Source organism: Wyeomyia smithii, chromosome 1 (assembly GCF_029784165.1).
Source record: "Wyeomyia smithii strain HCP4-BCI-WySm-NY-G18 chromosome 1, ASM2978416v1, whole genome shotgun sequence".
In the NCBI taxonomy this organism is placed as follows: domain Eukaryota; kingdom Metazoa; phylum Arthropoda; class Insecta; order Diptera; family Culicidae; genus Wyeomyia; species Wyeomyia smithii.
This window is the reverse complement of record NC_073694.1, coordinates 38,141,887-38,163,085: the sequence shown is the minus strand read 5'-3', so window position 1 is coordinate 38,163,085 and position 21,199 is coordinate 38,141,887. Positions and strand designations below refer to the sequence as shown.

The 21,199-nt window shown below is 41.4% G+C and overlaps 2 protein-coding genes across 5 annotated transcripts in view; one reads left to right on the top strand and one right to left on the bottom strand.

The window, feature by feature from the left end:
• The first annotated feature begins 8,219 nt into the window (after nt 1–8,219).
• On the top strand, nt 8,220–19,731 carry LOC129718592 (polycomb protein Pcl). 2 transcript variants are annotated; one of them, XR_008726976.1, is made up of 8 exons: nt 8,220–8,392; nt 9,176–10,103; nt 10,162–10,267; nt 10,327–10,695; nt 10,761–10,987; nt 11,046–11,838; nt 11,902–12,668; nt 12,730–19,731. XR_008726976.1 is itself a non-coding variant. In XM_055669512.1 (8 exons), coding segments are annotated over exons 2-8 (3,057 nt in total). In that variant the 5' UTR covers nt 8,220–8,392; nt 9,176–9,216; the 3' UTR covers nt 12,731–19,731. The 2 variants fall into 2 exon arrangements, 1 of the variants encoding a protein (XP_055525487.1); XM_055669512.1 differs by having other exon boundaries at nt 11,902–12,575.
• The window catches only part of LOC129718594 (outer dynein arm-docking complex subunit 3), a 36,138-nt gene continuing 29,038 nt past the window's right edge, over nt 14,100–21,199 (bottom strand). For all 3 annotated transcript variants that reach the window (XM_055669513.1, XM_055669514.1, XM_055669515.1), the window contains exon 6: nt 14,100–17,069. The gene's annotated coding sequence lies outside the window, so the exon portion shown is untranslated. The remainder of the gene's footprint in view (nt 17,070–21,199) is intronic.

Here is a 21,199-nt window from a genome sequence, read left to right as displayed (position 1 = left end):
ATAAATCTGGCAAAATCCAGATTTATCTGGCATACTGGCAACGTTGCCCCCGACAGATATGAAAAAAGTCCAGTTCCATTCAACTTGAAACGGTTGCAGAAATAACTCTTCACACTCACATTGGAAAGAGATAGCATGATACTTACCTCACCAGTCAGCTCCAGGCCGTAGTGTCCCTTGCTGTTCGGAGAAGTCGTCTCCATTCAACTCGGTCCATGGCTGCAGCTCGCCAGCCTTGTCGTCTGCGGAGGCCCCGCAGGTCGTCTTCCACTTGATCGAGCCACCTTGCTCGCTGCGCGCCCCGTCGCCTTGTTCCAGTCGGGTTGTTATCAAGAACCATTTTCACCGGGTTGTCGTCCGACATCCTAACGACATGCCCAACCCACCGTAGTCTCCCGATTTTCGCCATTTGAACGATGAGTGGTTCTCCCAGCAGCTGATGCAACTCGTGGTTAATCCGCCTCCGCCATGATCCATCTTCCATCTGCACTCCACCACAGATGGTACGCAACACCTTTCGTTCGAAAACCCCAAGGGCGCGTTGGTCCTCCACGAGCATAGTCCAGGTTTCGTGGCCGTAGAGGACTACCGGTCTGATCAGTGTTTTGTAGATGGTTAACTTCGTGCGGCGGCGGATTTTATTCGAGCGGAGCGTCCTCCGGAGTCCAAAGTAGGCGCGATTTCCTGCATTAAGGCGTCGACGAATTTTCTCTGCTGGTGTCGTTGTCAGCAGTCACCAGTGAGCCCAGGTACACGAACTCGTCTACCACCTCGATTTCATCACCGCTAATATGAATTCATGGCGGGAGGTTGACACTGTCTTCTCTGGAACCTCTTCCTCTCATGTACTTGGTCTTCGATGCGTTTATGGCCAGTCTAATTCGTCCGGCTTCAGCCTTCAGTCTGATGTACGTCTCCGTCATCTTTTCAAGGGTTCGTTCTACAATATCAATGTCATCGGCGAAGCCAAAGAGCTGAACAGACCTTCTAAAAATCGTGCCACTCGTGTCGATACCAGCCCTACGTATCACACCTTCCAAAGCGATGTTGAATAGCAAGCACGATAATCCATCACCTTGCCGTAACCCTCTTCGAGATTCGAAGGGACTCGAGAGTGTCCCCGAAATTCGAACTACGCACATCACCCGATCCATCGTCGACTTGACCAACCGTGTCAGTTTATCCGGAAAGCCGTAATCGTGCCTAATTTGCCATAGCTGGTTTCGAACGATTGTGTCGTATGCCGATTTAAAATCGATGAACAAGTGATGTGTGGGCACGTTATACTCACGGCACTTTTGTAGGACCTGCCGTAGCGCGAATATTTGGTCCGTGGTGGCGCGGGCACCCATAAATCCCGCTTGGTATTGCCCCACGAATTCTCTTGCAAACGGTGATAGTCGACGGCACAGAATTTGAGAGAGTACCGTGTAGGCGGCGTTCAGCAATGTGATTGCGCGGTAATTGCAGCAATCCAACTTGTCGCCTTTTTTGTAGATGGGGCACACTGTACCCTCCATCCACACCTCCGGTACAACCTCCTCCTCTCAAATCTTGGCAATAACCCAGTGTAGCGCCTTAGCCAGTGACTCACCACCGTGTTTTAACAGTTCGCTGGGGAGTTGGTCAGCTCCAGCGGCTTTATTGTTTTTCAGCCGGCCGATCTCCTCTCTAACCTCCTGGAGGTCAGGGGCTGGGTTTCCCAAGTAGCAAAACGGGTTTTATCAAAGCTTTATAGCGCTGTTTTGGCTTTATTGAGCGCTATAAAACTTTGATAAAACCAATATTGTTACTAGGGTTCTGTCGTCATCTGCGCGTACACCGAGATCTACTACCACTCCGTCGTCGTCCTCTGCTACATCGCCATTAAGGTGCTCATCGTAGTACTGCTTCCACCTGTTAATCACCTCACACTTGTTCGTGAGAAGGTTGCCGCCCAGGTCCCTGCACATGTCGGCTTGTGGCACATAGCCTTTGCGGGAACAGTTCAGCTTCTCTTAGAACTTTCGTATGTCATTCGCACGGTACAGTGCCTCCATCGCCTCGCGATCTCGATCTTCCTCCTGGCGCTTCTTCTTCCGTAAGACCGAGTTTTGCCTGTTCCGTGCGCGTCGGTAGCGCTCCACGGTCGCCCTCGTTTGGTGTTGTAGCATTCTCGCTCGTGCTGCATTCTTCTCTTCCACTAACTGTTTGCACTCGTCGTCAAACCAGTCGTTTCTCCTGTTCGGAGCCATAGTACCAAGCGCCGCTACAGCAGTACTACCTATGGCTGATCGAATGTCACTCCAGCCATCTTCAAGAGTAGCTGCGCCAAGCTGCTCTTCCGTTGGTAATGCTGCTTCCAGCTGCTGCGCGTACTCCCGTGCAACCTCGGCGTCCCGTAGTTGCCCGATGTTTGGTCGCGGTGGGTGACTTTGACGCGTGTCTCGCACCGTCGAAAGTTTTGAGCGCATGCATACTGCAACAAGGTAATGGTACGAATCAATATTCGCATATCAGATGCGAACGTTGATGACGTCAGAGAAGAATTTACCATCGATTACAACGTGTTCGATTTGGTTCTCCACTTGTAAGTCAGGTGATCTCCAGGTGGCTTTGTGGATGTCTTTGCGGGGGAAGAAGGTACTTCTGACTACCATACCGCGGGAGGCTGCAAAGTTCACACATCGTTGGCCGTTATAATTTGATGCGGCGTGCAGGCTATTCGGCCCTATCACCGGTCTGTACATTGCCTTCCGTCCTATCTGAGCGTTCATATCACCGATGACGATCTTAACGTCCCGTTGCGGACAGCTATCATACACCTGCTCCAGCTGCGCATAAAACGCTTCTTTCTCATCGTCGGCTCTTCCTTCGTGTGGACAGTGCACGTTGAAGATGCTGTAGTTGAAGAACCGGATTTAGTTCATCATATATGATCCTGTCGCAGCCGTAAAAGCCTAACGATCTGCAGTTCCATGTACCGAGTTTCCAATCGTAGTCCTTATTTCGTCGCCTAGGTCTGTGCCGATTGTTCCGATCCGTATTAACTTTTTCGATATTTGCAACATTTGGTGTTTTTCGGGGCGGCTTGTTGGGCCTTCCCCAATCCCCTGTCTCGCCGGAGGGCCATCGTGTCAGCTCTGATTAGAGTCCCACGCTGACACCAGGACGTTGATCAGCCGCTCCTAACATGGAGATCAGACGCTGTTTTGAGCCGCACCATCTTGGTGGACAGACGCTCGGGTTGGCGAAGCGTTTCCTCTACCGCCGAGATATGGTTACCGCGCCAACGATCGCGTCGCACCTTGTCACTTAGCTATTGTCGGATGACAACATTGCCCAGGCAACGCCAACCAGTTGTGTCCATGTTTTAACTGGTAGTCTATTATATCATATGACTCGTGGAGGCGTGAGATAGGAACTTTTGAGGACCGGAGCTAAGTTTGACGCTCCTTCCAAGTTGTCGACTCACCATTTGAAGCCCAACATAGCATGATGTCATCCCCTTTTCAAAACTTCAGAACCTGGAAGCTTCTCTCAAGACCGAAAACCTTTTATCTAAAGCCACTCTTTGTCTAATGGTCAAATATTTTTTTTAAAGGGGGAGATTTATTAGTAACTTAAGTATTTAAGATAAATATTAGTAAATAATGAGTATGTGTGTCCAATCACAAATGGTGACTTCTCAACACTGTTAGAAATTTGTAATTTTGATTGTTAGGATTTGTTTGCTTTCGCAATAAGGACTTATCATTCGTAGGGATTTAAACCTATTTGTCAGAAAAGGGGAAGTAAACTTACAACTAACTTAATTGCTAACTTATTGGCTATAAAGATAGCTTATCGTAGCAATTGAGGATTGCAACGATTTATGTCGAAAATTGTTAATAATTTTATTTGACATAGCTTCTAATGGTTCAACACCAGTTAGTCTATGTAATTCGAGTGTACCAAACCAAGGAGGACGCTTCAAAATCATTTTCAGAATTTTATTCTGAATCCTTTGGAGCGTTTTCTTCCTTGTTGAACAGCAACTTGACCAGATCGGTACAGCATAAAGCATTGCTGGTCTAAAAATTTGTTTGTAAATCAAAAGTTTGTTCTTTAAACAAAGTTTAGAATTCCTGTTAATGAGAGGATATGAACATCTCGTATATTTGATGCACTTGGCTTGTATACTCTCAATGTGCTCTTTGAAAATAAGTTTTTGACGTAGGACTACGTCTAATCGCACTATATCGAGATACATTCTGCGAAAACTAAAACCAAGTTGTAACGTTGAAATGAAAGATTTCAAACGGTAATGCTGATGTAACCACATGATGGATTACAATAATCAATATGTCTTTGAATTGATAAAATGATGGACAATTTTGTGATTGCTTAGTTATCATTATCATTTCATTGTTTAACAGTGAAAATTTCATAAAAGTTTCAAGGTCGAATTTTCACGAACAATGTATTAATCACATGCGAGCACCCCTGGCACAGACTTCATGAGTAGACACCAACTGCTTGCTGTGATATCCTGTATAGCAGTGAAAAAAAAAATTGACAGAATCTCCCCGTCCCAATAGGTCAACTAATGTTAGCTTCCATGAGCCTAGACTATTTTGATGTCTTGAAGGTGAAGCTTTTTTCGGAAAGTTCGTAACCACCTCCAATATCAGACAGTTTTACGTTCTGCGATTAGAATGTTATCAAAACTGATGTCTTGAAGGAAAACATGCTGGCACAGGCAACAGTACTGCACCGAGCAATGTATGACTAGAGCGCCGATCACTCGTCGTCTATCAGTGCAGTAGAACTCGATAGTCATTTGTGTGCAGGCAAGCCAAGTGGAGACTACATTGCCGCTGTCGACGCATTGTAGGGCGTGTTGGGTTAACGCGTAGGTATCTTCTTCTTCTTCTTGTTTCGTATATGTTGTAGCAAATATCATAATTCGATATGATTATTCGGGTGCCGCAAAATACGCTGTGCCACCGGGGACAGCAAAATTCTGTACGTGTCGGTAGAGGCAGATAGCCGAGTATATAAATTAGGTTCATTGTACAGTTAAAATGCATTGTTTATTTTTGAACTCTACACTCTGTTTTTCTAATGTCCATTTTAAATTTTCTGTGAATGTACATTTTTGTTTAAATACTGTAATTTTTTATCGTTATTTTTTCCACGAACTTGTAACTGCAGGAATATTTTATTCTGTGACATCTTTGCCGCTTGGTGATCGGAGAGTGAGCCATCTTTCACAAGAAAAATAAATATTGTTTAATTCCTACTAAATCGTACTCAATTTAGGTCTTCATAGAAGCTTGCCTTTTCGCGTATTGAAGAAAATTGACTGTATTAGAACAAAAGGTATTCATCAATGTTGAAAAAAATATTTTTTCTTCTGAAATAGAGTGCTGCAAATAAATAATCAAAATAAAAAAAATTAAAATCAAACGGCGTGATTTTGCCAAACACGACATGGCAGAATCTGTCAAAAATGAACGGTTCTCTTTTCATGACGTTTTTCCATAGATATTTCCACCAATGAACTAGTTTTAGTTCCAAGTCGTTTGAGGTGTCGCTTGATGAATTGATGCTGATGACCTAGATACTTGATATTATAGCAACTGTTCGCTAACTGGGCGACGAGCCGTTCCCAGTTATTAAAATCAGCTCGCTAACTGGGATATCATCTAAACGCCGAGGGGGAGTTCGATGGCTAACTTCCGTTCTCAAGTTGATCACCAAATAGAGAAGCCACAACTACAAACTTATCTTTCAAATAAAGCTTTTAAACTTTAGTTTTATGTTGCGAGTACATTTATCAGCTATAATATTGTTTTTGTATTTTAAATATGCTCGATTAGAAAAACTTAAATTTTTCAGTTTTCGTTCCCAATCTACATGCCCCCGTTCGTTTATATATTTGACGTTTGTTGTCTTTTTAACTGGGAATCCTTCCAGTTAGCGAGCGCCCAGTTAAAAAAAAAGCCATGTAAAGCGTGCCCAGTTAGCGAATAGTTACTGTACTACCCGAGTAATTAGAGACTTAGTACTGCTTAGATCATGATCATTATACATATTACCGGCACATGTTCCGATCATGTTCCAGGAACCGTTTTACCGATTCCGGTCTTTCGCTTCGGCAACATAAAGAACCAAAATACCCTTCTTTTGAAAGATGTTGAGCTTAAATTGGTTGAAATAATCAAGAAGACTATGAAATGTGTTTAGACATAATCGCTGATTTGTCACATGTGTGCAAAAATCGATCCGTGCCAAAAGTAAAACGAGCTAACGAGCTCAAATCAAACAGATCCTCAAATAGAAATATAAAACTACTGTAGTCCTACGTCAACTATGCGGTCGTATCCCGGATACCACCATCCTACTATTTATTGTAAATTAGTCCCAAGTACTTAACCTTGTCAGACCAACTTAAAATAACCCCATTCATCTTGACAACGTGATTATTGTTTGGCTTGAGGAAAGAAGCCCTAGGCTTATGCGGAAAAATTATCATTTGAGTTTTAGAAGCATTGGGAGAGATTTTCCACTTTTGCAAGTAGGAAGAAAAAATATCTAAACTTTTCTGCAATCGACTGCATATGACACGAAGGCTTTTTCCTTTTACGGAAATGCTTGTGTCATCGCAGAACAATGACTTTGTGCATCCTGGAGGCAAATCAGGAAGATCTGAAGTGAATATGTTATACAGGACTGGGCCCAAGACAGAACCTTGAGGCACACCTGCTCTGACAGGAAATCTATTTTGAATTCTGATAGACAACCTGCAGAGTTCGATCAGTAAAATTCTAATGGTCAAATATTTGACCTTCTGACATAATGGTCAAATTAATTTGATATCATGGTTGTTGTTTGCCCGTGTTTGCCCCATGTTAAAATTGGAGAGTGACAAACAATTGTCTTTGACCAAATTTTCTGTCAAAAAGTGACAAATATTTGACGCTTGGTCAAAGAGTGTAATACAGGCTTAAAACTTGCCGTGTTTCGGCAAAACTGCTGTCATTCTCGTGAACGAGCTGCTGCCATTTTTCTTAGTGCTACAGCCGGAATTGGGTTGTTAAGCTATATCAGTTTTTTATATCATCTGAAAGGGCTGCATTTTCTAAGCAAAACCTGATTTTCAAAAAATTCCTATCGTTGTTCTTCGGTTTTTAAATCATGAATAAAACTGCTCGAAATCGCTACAATGACAGTTGGTATATGAGCGAACTGTCATTCTGGCGATTTAGAGAGATTTTTTAACCTTCATTTGAAAATCGAAGGACAATGATAAAAAAAATTTTAAAAATCACGTTTTGCTCAGATAATTACACTCTGTTATATATAAAAATCAGAAATCCGTGAAAAGCTAAACAACCCAATTGAGTTGTTTAGCTATTCACGAATTTCCGATTTTTATATATCATCTGAAAGAGTGTAATTTTCTGAACAAAACGTAATTTTTTGAAATTTCACCTCATTATCCTTCGATTTTTAAATAAAGAATTAAAATTCGCTCCAAATCGCTACAATGACAGTTAATATATGGCCAGGTATATGAGCGAACTGTCATTGTAACGATTTCGAGCAGTGTTAAATCGTGATTTAAAATTTGAAGGACAACGATAGAATTTTTTGAAAATCACGTTTTACTTAGAAAATGCAGATCTTTCAGATGATATAAAAAACTGATCATTGTAGCGATTTAATTCGCTAATCGAAGGACAACTATAATAAAAACTTAAAACATCACATTTTGCTCAGAAAATTAAACTCTTCTAGCTGATATATAAAAATCAGAAATCCGTGAGTATCTAAACAACCCAATTGTAAATACATCAATTTTACATTAAATGTGTGTCCAGAACATTAGAAAATTCTGTTGTTATGTATCATAGCACCCAAATTTTAAGGAATTTTTTCACATATACTTAGAAGTCACTGTCAATATTTTAAATGGTAAAATTATTGTTGGTGGTGGATTCAACAACAAAAAACGTTGTTAAATTACGGTACTGACAAAAACCGATTGCAAGCCTACAGTAAAAACACCATGTTTTTACGGTTTCAATGAAACAATATTCTCACCTCGTTTTAGTTTGAAATGAGCGACGGTGAATATCCCGCACCTTTATATAAACAGCAACTCCGCTGTAAGGCTGTCAAAAATAATTTCCGCCCTTCTATACGTTCTCCGACCTCTTTTCTCTATTCCACATTCGCTGATATTTCGTTTGACTTCGATTCGAGATTCGAGCAGCAAGCAAAAGTGTCAGTGGAAAAATATGGCAACCGCTGTTGCCGCTGGAATTTTTATCTGATATTCAAGGGTAATCCCTGTTGTTCTACTATAGAAATTGTGTAGTTCGGTGAATCTGTTACCCATCAATGGAAGTAAATAGTTTAGCAGGTAAGAAACAGAAAAGTTAGGTCCCAAAATCATTTTCTCGTAAGCTGCTTCACACGACTTCGACTCTCACTAGACAGTCGAGTGGAAAAAGACATGAGAAAGCAATGAAAAGAAAACTTCACTCAGGGCGCCAACAGTAATGTCTTCCTGCAAGTGTTTGCCCTCGAAAAGCAAAGGCAATTCAAATTTTTCGCTGTCTGCTTAATTGACGGGGCTCCGATCGAACGAGCTGAAATTGCATAATTAGCGTTAGATTCATTTTACGAGCTTCTTGGCCAAGGTGTAAGTAGGAGCGAAACGGCAACGAAGGCAAATTTCAAAGATGAAAATAAAAAAAAAGCTCAAATTCCGCTGATGTACGTGCAGAGCGCAAGTTGCCACCCTTCCCACATCGCCTATCGTTCTTCCCCACCCATCAAACGAACGTTCGAATGTTGGTACGATGGAACGAGGCAAAAATGCATGCTGATAGTAGACCTGAGCTGAGTCTTGTGGAGTCCGCGGGGGTGTGAAGTAGGCGTTAATATGTGATCGCGTATGGCCGCTGTTTTCCCGTTCCTTACACCAACCAACAGAGACGCGACATTTTTTTTTGTTTTGCTCTCGCATGTCTTTCCGTAAACGGGGATTTAATTGCTTTTTTTTCTGAAGTTTTCCTGGAATTTACTCTGAGCGAAACATATCTTACGAAGTTGAAATATAATTGCAATTATTCATCTGTTTTGTGTAAATTTAATAGTTTTGATAGATATTCAATTTAGTTTTTTTTTAATTTCTCAACAGACTGTCAACATTAAATAGCTTAAAAAAGGAGGCTCAACGGAATGTCCACTAACAACAGAGATCAGTTTCTGTCGCCGAATGCTATGTCCTCGCTGACACACCCTCACGTATATGGCAGCCTTCCCTCGACAGTAGTGGACAATCCGTTGCTAGCGATTAAAGAAAGTGCCACCGCTACCCACAATTCGTTTCGTCCGTATAAGCAATTGGATCAATCTGTACCGACAATCAACAGCCAATCAACCAAACAGCAAATTATTATTCAAGAGTTCCTTAACGGTAATCATGCTGGTTCATACCATCAGCAACAACTGCAACAGATGCCTTCGGGCAGCGGTGGAAGTCCTTCGAGCACACTAAACAACAGTTCCATAACAATTTTGACCTCCCACCAAAGTAAGTCTTCGCCTAGCTCCGTAAACGAGAGTTCCGCACAATCGACGGTAGTACTAGATCGAATCAATATTTGTATCAACAACCATTTCAATGAGCCACAACAGCAGCAGCAAGTAGATTTAACAAAGTCTAGTGGTAGTGAGAAACGATCCAGTATTGACTTGGAACCGGACTCAACGACATCCTCCCTAGGACAACTACCAGTCACACCGGAAAAAAACGGAACGAAGTTCAAGCTACAGGAGGACGTACTGGTGGAGAACAAGGACGGTCGCTTCTACCTAGGAACGGTTATTGCGATCGGATCGGGCCAGTGTTTAGTGCGTTTTAACGATAACACAGAAAGTTGGTCGGACTTCCGTGAGCTAACAAAGCTGAGCAGTAGCGAAGCGGACGATTCACCAGTTTGTGTAGTGTGTAAGCGATACAATGCCAGCGATTGCGTGGAGGTTTGCGAGAACTGCGGCCGCGGATATCACGTCAAATGTATGGACGGAAATTTCGAACGCAATGGGTACTGGTTCTGTCGAATGTAAGTGGTTTAACTGTTTAAAGTTAAGATTTTTGTAATATTTTTTTTTTTATTTCAGGTGTACGTCACCAAACGGCAAAAAGAAGGATATCCGTTACGTGTGTTCCGGTGTTTTGTCAGAATCATTGGATCCACTTACCAACAAATCTCAACTTCCATATAATGTATGTAGCACGTGAAGTCCATCAAGCTTCTTTATATTAACAACATATTCTATTCGCAGATCGATACGCTTAACTGGGACGCCCTGCACCGCGTAAACACCGAGCAGCACTATTGCTACTGTGGAGACGATGGCGATTGGCTGAGGGAAATGATTCAATGCTGCCGTTGTCAACAGTGGTTTCATGGTCGATGCATCCGCAGCCTACAGTATCCGATTTTTCTGGGTGATCGTTTTTACTTTTTCATTTGCTCTATTTGTAACCACGGGCACGAGTTTGTGCGGCGGCTGGAGATGTGCTGGTCTGACCTAATCCACTTAATACTGTACAATTTGATCGTTCGTAATGGCAAGCGCTTCTACGACGTAACGAAAGCTATCGCGCCCTATGTGGAGGATAACTGGAGGGCTCTGCAGATGCAAGACCAGGTTGGATAGTAGCTTTTAAAAACAAAAATATTATTTTAATTTCACCACTCTTTTATCAACTCTAGATGACGAAGTTGTCACCCAACGCAAGAAAAGAAATCATAACGCAAACGTTGACCAATGATAGAGTGCGCTTCAAGTGCACTGGAGAGGGAAGCACCATGTGGACCCTACGCCTCCCGGGACCGCCCAGTCCACCGAACGTGCTGCTGATACCTGGGCAAATTATTACCGAACACATTCTAACGCATATGTCTAAAGAAAATCGAATTTATCGGTTTTTGCCTAGAGTGTAAGTATCCTACCATTTTTTGTTTTTGCAATGCTCAAATCCCAATTCTTAATTTTAGAGCCCTAGAAAAATCATTTGTTAACGATGCACTGAGTCGCGAGAAAATGACCGGTGTCAACTACTGCTCTCCACTAGTAACTGAAGATGATGCCTCGGAAGTTTCCGACACAACCGCAGAGGAGAACAGCTCCGATTACGACGCTCAGGTCGGTGCTGGCATCGGCGAGCTTCCAGTCGAAGTACGCGCTAGCGGTGATAGCTGCGATCCACCGGTAGTCCTCGGTGATCAGACTCGGCCGAACAGTGTTGCAATATTAACCAGTACAGGGAAAAATTCTAGTTCAAATTTAAGCGATTCGCTGTTTAGTTCCAACGCCAAGGACGGTTTCCAATTCGGCCCTGCTGGAAATTGTTCCAAAACGCAAAGCGAAACGGGTAGTATCATCAGTGGGCTTAGTGGAAATCGGCGGGCATTCAAATCGCGAAACAAAAAAACCGACAGCGAGAAATCGCTGGACATATATGAATCATCGGATGATACCTCACGGAATACACTGGATTTGATCATACCACATCCCAAAGATTTCAGTGGAAAAAATAACCCCTTCCATCAGCCTACAACGGCAACCGGTACCGGTGTTGGCGCTGGTGCCGGTGCCGGCACAGGGCAGTTGAAGAACAACGAAACAAAAGACTTGATGCAGAAGGCTAGTACCAGTAATCTTAGTCATATAGGTAGTAATCTAATAAACGGAGAAATGCGTGTCGCGCGCATCGTAAAAAGGAGGCTTAGTGCGCGAGACATTCTGAACGGATCCAAAAGCAAGCGAAGGAAGTTCCGAAAAAGTTCGGTAAGTGCCAAATTGGCTGCTGCTGTCCCATAACCAATTTATTACACTATTTCTCTTTCGTAGGTTATCGGTTCGACAATAACCGCTATTGCCGGTCCAGGAGCAACAATACCCCAACAAGGTCAATCGTCTAGCCTTATAGCTTCGCTATTTTCTCAACCGGTCGACACCGGCGGTTGGACCAGTCAGATAGCGCTCAACTCGTTTCTGCCCTCAACGTCTTCCTCAGGAAGCAGCACACCACCAAGCTGTTCATACTCCGCTAATGTGCAGCCAAATACGATGGTTCCTCAGGCAGCACTTCCCGTCGCTGCTACAATCACTGCCACCTCATCCTCTTCGTCACCGGCTAGTCTACAGCTAATCGCAAGCTCGCAGGCCGGGCCGCAGAAAAAGAGCCCAATCCACGGTCGACGGCTGCGACAGCGTCAAGAGCGCAACTATGCCGAATCCAGCAGGCGAACCAGCGCTCCGTCTGCGGTACAGGTAAGCGGCTCTCTGACTACCAGCTTACCCGATTCTCCGGTTAAGAACGGGTCAGGGTCCGTCTCGAACGGCGCTACCACCCCGACTAACAACGGGACTGATCTCCAATCTTCGCTTAATTTGTACTTTGGCGCCGCTCACCGCATTCTCAGCGGTGAAAAGTTCGTCATCAAAGGGAAGCGGGTTTCGCTCTCCGGCAAAGTGCAGTATCTGATCGAGTGGGAGGGCTGCCCAGCGCCACAGTTGATGTAGTAGGTTTAACTTTATTTTTTTTTTTTTGCCTAACTGAATGGGTTCAGGTAATTTTAGCAACTATTATATGATAATTGAAGCAAACGGTCCAGGTATAAAATAGCAGTATCTGAATTTTAATGAAATCGTAGCGTAACGTTAGAACTGTTTCAGGACGCAATTGTTCTAGACTACGAACCACATTCCAGCCGAGTGCAGTGTTGTCTTACAGGATGAAGTGTAAGTAGTTTGGCGGTGATTATGTGTCACATGTTTTTTTAATATTGAACTAGTTTTTCTGTGGAGCGAAATTATTAGACAATAAATTTCAGAAATTTTATAGTCGTCTCTATATAGACGTCGCTAGGTTGGAGTTATGCAGGATACCTGTTTTACGCAAATAAAAAAACGCAAAGAATCGATTGGTGATGGTTCCATGTTGTGCAGTGAACGCTGCTCTAAAATTGTAATGCAAGCTAAAACTATTCTCGTTCGAAAATGGCACTAACAGTAACGACCGTAAACAAAAATAAGACTGTTAATTTATTTGCCGCGCATAAAATTAGTTTAGAAAACCTCTTAATATGGTAAAAAAATTGGAAGAATCAATTCTATCTACTCAGAATGGTGTAAAAATCGAGAATAGTAAATTTGGCTCGATTGTACCCTAAATAAATAGTGAAATTATAAACAAAAGGCTGAGAAACAAACGACAGCGTCTGACCCGAAGCGGGCGGCTGAGTTTGGAACGTGTTCCCTCGAAAGCTATATTCAAGATGGCAGTCCCATGACTTGGTAGGGTAGCGGTGGTAAGGCAACCAACCTAAGCAAATACACACCAATTTAAAAAATGTAACTCGATACATTCAGTATGGCCCTAGGCAACTGCCCTCCATGGCCAGATCCAGATCGTCATCGGGAACGTGAAAGAATGAACGCTCTTGTCGGTAGGAACATGATGTATGGACCGGTGATAGGGCCCCAAAGCCTACACATCGACACAAAAACAACGGCAAACGATGCATCAACTTCGTAGTTTTCCCGAGGTCTGTTGATTAGAAACACCTTTTTCGGCCTCAAGAATATCCACAGTCACCTGAAACAAACTAAATTGACCGCGTTCTCATAGATGAGCAGCTTTTCTCTAACATCAGCGCATGTTCTCCTTCCGGGGTGCGGATATCGAATCAGACCGCCACCTAGCATCAGTGCAGTCATCCCAGTCCTGTATGTAGCCACCGGGAATGGCACTTCCATAACGTTATTCACCGCAAGAACTCATCGATTTCTTCCGTTTGTACTACTGGTTCTCACCACGCTTCCAGATTACCGTCGTAAATAACTCTCTGGTTGTATTATAATAAGTTTGTACTTGCTCTCGTAGGAACTCTCGATGAACCGAACTTCGCGGACGACTATGACACCAGACTCAAGCGGATTTATGAGCGGTGTCCCTTTCGGGATCGCTCTAGGACTTTCTTTTGATACGGTGTCCGTAAAACGGATCGCAATAAGGATAGGTCCTGGATGGATCTTTTACTGGATACTTCTCCAGACTGAATTGCTCTTTATTTGAAAATCTTAGCTTTAAATAGCCAACTGAATGTTGCGCTACAAAATCAATATGTAGGTAATCTTTATTACATTCTTTATTATTGCTAGAGTGAGATGTCTGGAACGGACGTGTGACAAACAATTTTGGCTGAGGATTGCAATCATATGTTTTGCCTCGGTTAGTTTATGCCGGTTATGCAATTTGAGACCTTGCGCTGGGTGCGCTTCGTTTTAAGTCAAAAAGTAATGTTAAGGGTCGACCAGCGAAGCCGTCTTTGCATGACATGCACTTTGCTGGTGGTCGACCTTTTGTTATTTATGTTTGACTTTCAAGATTGAAAGGGGGGGGGGTCTAATTTTCTTCTGTTTTCGTTTTTAAGCCACATTATTTCGCCTATATCAATTTTGATTGGATTTGTATTTCTCTCTTGTGCTTTGATTCTTCCATGTTTGGATATGTTCAATGCATCTCTAGTGTTTTTGACTGCTGATTGTATCTTGAATTTTAATTCTAAATAGTAGGTACGAATCATAGTTATATATTGGTTCTACTGTGAATACTCTAATCAAGTGATTTTGGGATATTTGCCTGTCTACCGAATAAAAGTTCGCAGGGTGGCCACCCAACCGGGAAAAAACCTGGAATCGTTTGGAACCGGGAAAAACCGGGGAAAAACCGGGAATTTCACTGAACATTACAAGCCGGGGTGAGATTGTGCCAGTGGAGGTGGGATTGTGCCATACAAACCCATTTTTTGCAGCCATCTCATGGCGATCACAAGACCAAAATTTCTTAAGTAAGTTTCCTCGAATACTTAACCAAAAAAAGACTAGTCGTGTGACCCGGAAAAGATGGCTGATATATCTTACAGTGCATAAAACAGTTTTTTTGTTTTTATTCATCTTTCTCTTGGAAGCTAACTTGACCAAGGTAAGCTCCCCGGAAGTAGCATTCAAATGGCTCGAATTTTGCCCAGAGCAAATGGTTCACAACGATAATCTCGCGGGAACTGTAGCTGATAGATGTCGCCAAGAATACTCACAACTATTGAGTATGCATTCGACGAAGACACTGCTGACTTCCTACCTTGATACTTTTTGTAGAGATCTGATAGCTGCTTCAGGCAAGTAACTTCCTAACTTTACTGTGTTTATCGAAAGGATTCTGATTCTATCGCATGGCAATGCCACGTTAAAGCAAGGTTTCTCCGTGAACAAGGAGTGCGTAGTCATGAATTTGGAAAAAGACAGTCTTGTAGCGCAGCGCTTGGTGTGCGATACAGTACAGGTGCCGGAGGTGGACACGAAATTGATATTGATGAGGAGATGCGTGAGCTGCTGAAGTAACGTGTTTTAAGTGTTATGAAAATACTCTTTTATATATTGAATCTTATCTGGTTGAGGTAAAAACGATTCCTTCAAACTTAATTTGGCCTAGGATTCCTCGGTAATGAGTATTATATGCGTTGTTTATAAGATACTTGTAGACATCTCCTCTCGGAAAGGTGACATCCGTCGCATTTTTCGATTTTTTGCAACTATATCTCTTGATTCCAATAAGGCTGAACACGTCAAGATGTGACTTAGAGCATATTGAGATGTAAATCGAAAATCACGCTTTTTTATTCTTTAACTGCATGGAAAACTACAGAATTCAAAAGTACAATTAACCAGGAAAAATATTTGAACGAACCGGGAATTTAATTTCGGGTTTTGAGTGGCCACCCTGAGTTCGAATGGTGTGTATTGATGTGTGGAATTTGGAGTGGTATTGTAACAAAATACATAATATTGTAACCAACTGTCCCAATCGTCGTGTTGTTCATTTATAAATTGGCGTAGAAACTCGTTAAGGCAACGATGATTTCTTTCCAGCCTGCTTATAGTTTCTGGATGATAAGCAGTTGAAAATTTTTGTTCTATAGATAAAAATGTACAAATATGTTGAAATATTTCATTCTTGTACTCGGTTCCCATGTCTGATTTATTGATCGATGGGCAACCGTGTAGAAGGATGCAATTTTCATCAAATGCTTTCGCTAGAGTTTTTGCCTGTTTATCCTTTATAGGTACTATTATGATGAATTTAGTTAATTCACATTGTGCGGTCAATGCGTAACGATTTCCATTAGTGGATTTCGTAAAAGGTCCTATCGTATCTATTAATACGATATCAAAGGCTTTTATAGGAGTTGTAGTTTTAACAAAAGCTTCTTTAGTTTTATAGAATGTTTGTTTTGTTTACATTTTCCACAGTTTTTGACATAATTTTTAATTATTGATGTCATATTTGTCCAATAATATGAACTTCTTAACTGTTTTATAAGTCTTAGTACCTACGTATTCTCCCGAAGGGGTATCGTGGTTTTCTGCAATGATTTTCTTTATTTCGCTTTGGCATTTAATTATTTGAGCTGATTTGTAAATTAGTATGTCGACATTTCTTGAGATACTGTTGCATGTTGTTTTGAACAGCTGTTTGTTTACCAGCGAAAATATTATATTATCATTTGTGATTGCTAGCTTCTTTATTTCTTAACTTTGTGGCCATCTCATCAATTGTACTTATATATTCTTGTAAGTTGAATTTTCTTAATGCATAAAGGAAATGCGCTAGAGCAAGATCCTTTTTCACATTTTTTGTTTTTATTTTTATTAATATGTCTTTGTCTTTGACACAGAATACAAGTTTTAATAGTACTGTAATTTCAGTGAGATTTCCGATTACCTCAGTTCTTTTAATATTTAAAAGTAACTTTTCAAAAATAGGCTCGAACCGATCGAGATCAATGATATAAAAAAAAATTATGCTCGCCCATTTCTAAAAAGCCACTACCATCTTGGTGGATGAAAAGACCTGGATTGAGATTAAGATTGGTTAATTGTATAGTCTGAGGAGTAATGCAAGCAATGTAGAAGAAAGCGATGAGAGCCAATAAAATGGCTGTTCGTGTCCTCATCTGAAAAGGAGAGAAGAACTCTGTTAGATTTTTTTTTGATAAATTATTTTCGAATGCGGCGTAGTTTTGTTTTGTGTAATGTCCGATTATTGTGGTCAATGTAGGTCTGATTTTTGTTTTGGGTGACTTGCACGGGTGAAAATTGATCCTTGGTCATGGCTCTGATACCTTGTATTCGGATAAAAACGGTTTCACCAGGTTCTAATATTGGGGAAGTTTCTTTATCTTTGTTGTGGTATTGATGCTGTTGGGTTTGTGTCTTACTGATTTGCAATACTACTTCATCGTACAGCTTATTCCTAAGTTGTATGAGAGCATCTCTGTCTACTTAATTGGCTCCGTAAAACATTAATTTGTATTGTGCCGTGTCAAATAAATGTTGTGTGAACAAAAAAAGCATCTCTGTCTAGCGGCCTTTCTTGACCATCTTGAATGCCGAAAAACACTTCTCTAGGCTTCAGATTCGTCGAACTGTGTATGTTGTTGTTATACAACGTGCACACTATTAAAAATATTTCTTAGGGAGGTAAGTCCTCGTATCTATGTTTGTTGCACCGGAATATTTCGCTAAGTGTAGAATGGAACCGTTCCACTAAACCATTAGTTTGACTGTAATTTGAGGGTGTGAAATATTGTTGAATGTTCAGATCGTTTAGCATTCCTCTGATCTCTATTGATTTTAGTGCTCGTGCGTTATCAGAGACAATCAATTTTGGGGCGCCAAAAGTCGAGATATATTTTAAAACTGCTTTTCGTAGGTCTGGAATAGATCTTGATTTGATTGGAATGAGAGAAGCGAACCTGGATAATTTGTCTAATACTGACAGAAATAAATTTGGCTGTGCTATGTAAATGTCCATGTGAACAATGTCCAGCGGTTGTTTGGGGTTGGAGTTTCTCCTAGCGGAATTTTATACGGCTTCCTTCCATATTTTGATTTATTGCACACCTTGAACATTATAACAAATTTTCTTATTTTTTGTTTCATTTTCGCGAATTCCTCTGTGTGCTAGATCGTGAGTTTCCTCTACGATGTCATTTTGCTCTTCAGCTATTTTTAAGTCAGTTAATAACTTTTGGGTTATTTTTATTTTAAATGTTTTACATCTTTTGAAGTAATTCGTATAAACCACTTGCACAGAAGGGATCAATTGTTCGGGACAAAGTATGCAATTTGTCTTATTCGGACTCATGTGTTCTCTAAAGATTCTAATTAAAGTTGGTACACCAAATATTGATTTGGTTACTGTTCTTCTGTGAACCCAGGAAAAACTTCTTCATATTCCTCCGAATCAGTACTGCCAATTTACAAATTATCTGATTGTGGAAATTATTTAGAGGAAACTCGGTGCATGCCACGAACTCTGAATCATCGGTATCTACTGAATGAACCGAGTCCGCGTCAGAGCTGTCCTCATTAATATTAGTTTCGTTTATTCTTGATAAGGCGTCGGCAACGACATTTGGTTTCCCGGGACGGCGCTTTATATCAAAATCATATTCGGCTAATTGTAGGCGCCATTTCACTAGCTTTGAGTTTGGTGTTTTCAAGTTAAGCGCTTACGTCAGAGGCTGGTGATCGGTGTAGAGCATAAAGCGTCTACCAAATAGATACGGTCGAAATTATTGTGTGGCCCAAACAATGGCCAACAGCTCCTTTTCGATCGCTGAATAGTTTTCCTCGGACTTTGTTAATGTTCTTAAGGCGTAGGCAACGGGTCTGTCTTTTCCCATAGGACCCTGTGAGAGCACGGCACCGAGTGCAAAGTTACTTGCGTCGGTAGTTAAAATAAAAGGTTTTTCGAAATCTGGGTATTGTAAGATATCACTTTGAGTGAGTATATTTTTTCACATAACGAATTTTTTCAAAAGAGTCGGTGTATGCTCCACTGTCTCTCCTTTACGTAATTGGGATGTAAGTGGTTTTGTGATTTTTGCAAAATCTCGCACAAACCGCCGGTAATATCCCAGTATGCCCAGAAACCACTTAAACTCTTTCTGGTTTCTTGGTATTGGCCAGTTTTGGATCGCCGTAATTTTATCCGGGTTTGGTTTTACTCCCTCACTGGTCACTATATGTTCCGAGAAGGCAACATCTTTCTTCAAGAATTCGCTTTTATCAAGCTAAATTTTTAAGTTAACCTTAGCGAGAGTCTGGAATATTTTGTTCAAATAGTCAATATGTTCTTGTAATGAAGTTGAAAAGACGATAATATCGTCCATGTACACCAAGCAACATTTGCCAATCAAATCTCTCAGCACATTATCCATTACGCGCTGAAAGGTTGCGGGGGCATTTTTTAGCCCGAATGGCATCCGCAAATACTCATATAATCCGTACTCGACTGAGAAAGCCGTTTTTTGCACATCTTTCGAATGGACTTCTATCTGGTGAAAACCAGAAGCGAGGTCCAACGTTGTAAAAAATTTACCAAGTTTGTCAAGAATCTCGGTGATATTTGGCATTGGATATTTATCATCTGTGGTTTACTCATTTAATTTCCTGTAATCTACCACTAACCTCCATTTTTGTCTTCCAGAGGCGTCAGCTTTTTTCAGTACAATCCAGATTGGAGAGCACCAAGGAGAAGTACTGGGGCGAATAATGCCTTGCGAAACCATTTCAGAAATCTGCCTTTGGGGCCATCCACATACCACGTGGACAGCTTTGGTGGGGGGGGGGGGGGGGTTGGCTAATGTCCACGGTCCATACAATTTTTTTTAGAATTTATATGGGCAGTTGTCCACAGGGGGAGGGGGGGGTCAAAGTCGTTAAAAATCCGTCCACGTGGTATGTGGATGGCCCCTTTGTACTTCCTGCTTGTGGCAGTAAGGATAACGGTAGCTTTTAGCATGGACTGGGACATCGTCACTGGTCTCTATGCGGTGTTTTATTACATTTGTAAAGCTTAAGTCGTCCCTGCAGATAAAAGACGTAGGAGTTATTGGAAATGATTTTCAAGATTTCAATATTTCCTAAAACATCCACATACCGAGTTTGGTTCTACTTGTCTGGTTAGTTCTCAAGTTGTGCTGAAATTTAAGTTTCATTCATATGAGATCCCTCCTTTCCAGAATAGGGAAGGGCCCCTAATGCCCCTATAAGCTAAATTTCACACCGATCGGTACAGTGGTTTCCAAGCCTATATGGATCAGACTCACAGACAGACAGAGCTGCATTTTTATATATTCAGATTCTACGTGGTAAAGAATGAGTGACATTCGATTTTCCTGTTTTTTTTTTTTGTTTCATTTTTCCAAAAACACTTTTCTACACTTTCAAGTCTAGCAGTAGACACTAAAAAGTCCCGAATTTCGAGTCACTGTTTTGACCTTTTTGAGTGAAAAATTAAATCACATTGTGAATTCTGTTAGTGTGTTCAATATTACAACATGTGGAGCTTTGTTGCCGCAAAGTTACAGAGTTCCCTTTCATCGTTATTGAGGTTAGCCACAGAAAACAAAATACCAAAAGGCAGATTCATGAAAGGCAAAATTCTATGACCGTACATGAAAGGCAGAATATTTCTTCAATAAATATGAAAGGTAGAAATTGGAAGAGTTAATCACTAAAAGCAAAACCATTGCAAGAGACATAATTGCGAACAATATGAATTAAAGTAAGTCGGGAACAACATTATCGCAAATCAGACTACCGGCAGTAGTCATCAGAACCCAATAAAAGTGGTTAATATTACTCTTCGCGTTTTTGCAACCAGTCATTTGCTCAAAGAGCTCAAAAATTTAAGATTTTATATCTTGTTTTATTTAGTGTATTTTTTCAAAAATCTGTTGGTCTTTCTTTCGTGACTCGACAGTGCTTTGGGCAGGTGAAATGTCGTTTTTATTGTGTTGGTCAAGCTGGAGTGTTTTATTCCAACGACCACCGCCCATCTTCTATGCCATGCCTCTCAGAGATTTGTTGATGACACAAGAGTCAGCATGACGGCGTGCTGGGGCCGTACACATGTAGACTAAATGTGTCCGTGGCTTCCGCAGTCCGATCCGCCGTCGGAAATGGCGGCCTTTTGCATACAAACTAAAAACCAAGAATGCTTATTTTTAATCTACTTTTGGGACTTATTTGGTTTACTTTCATCATTGATCATTTGTTAGGTTTTTTTTATCCA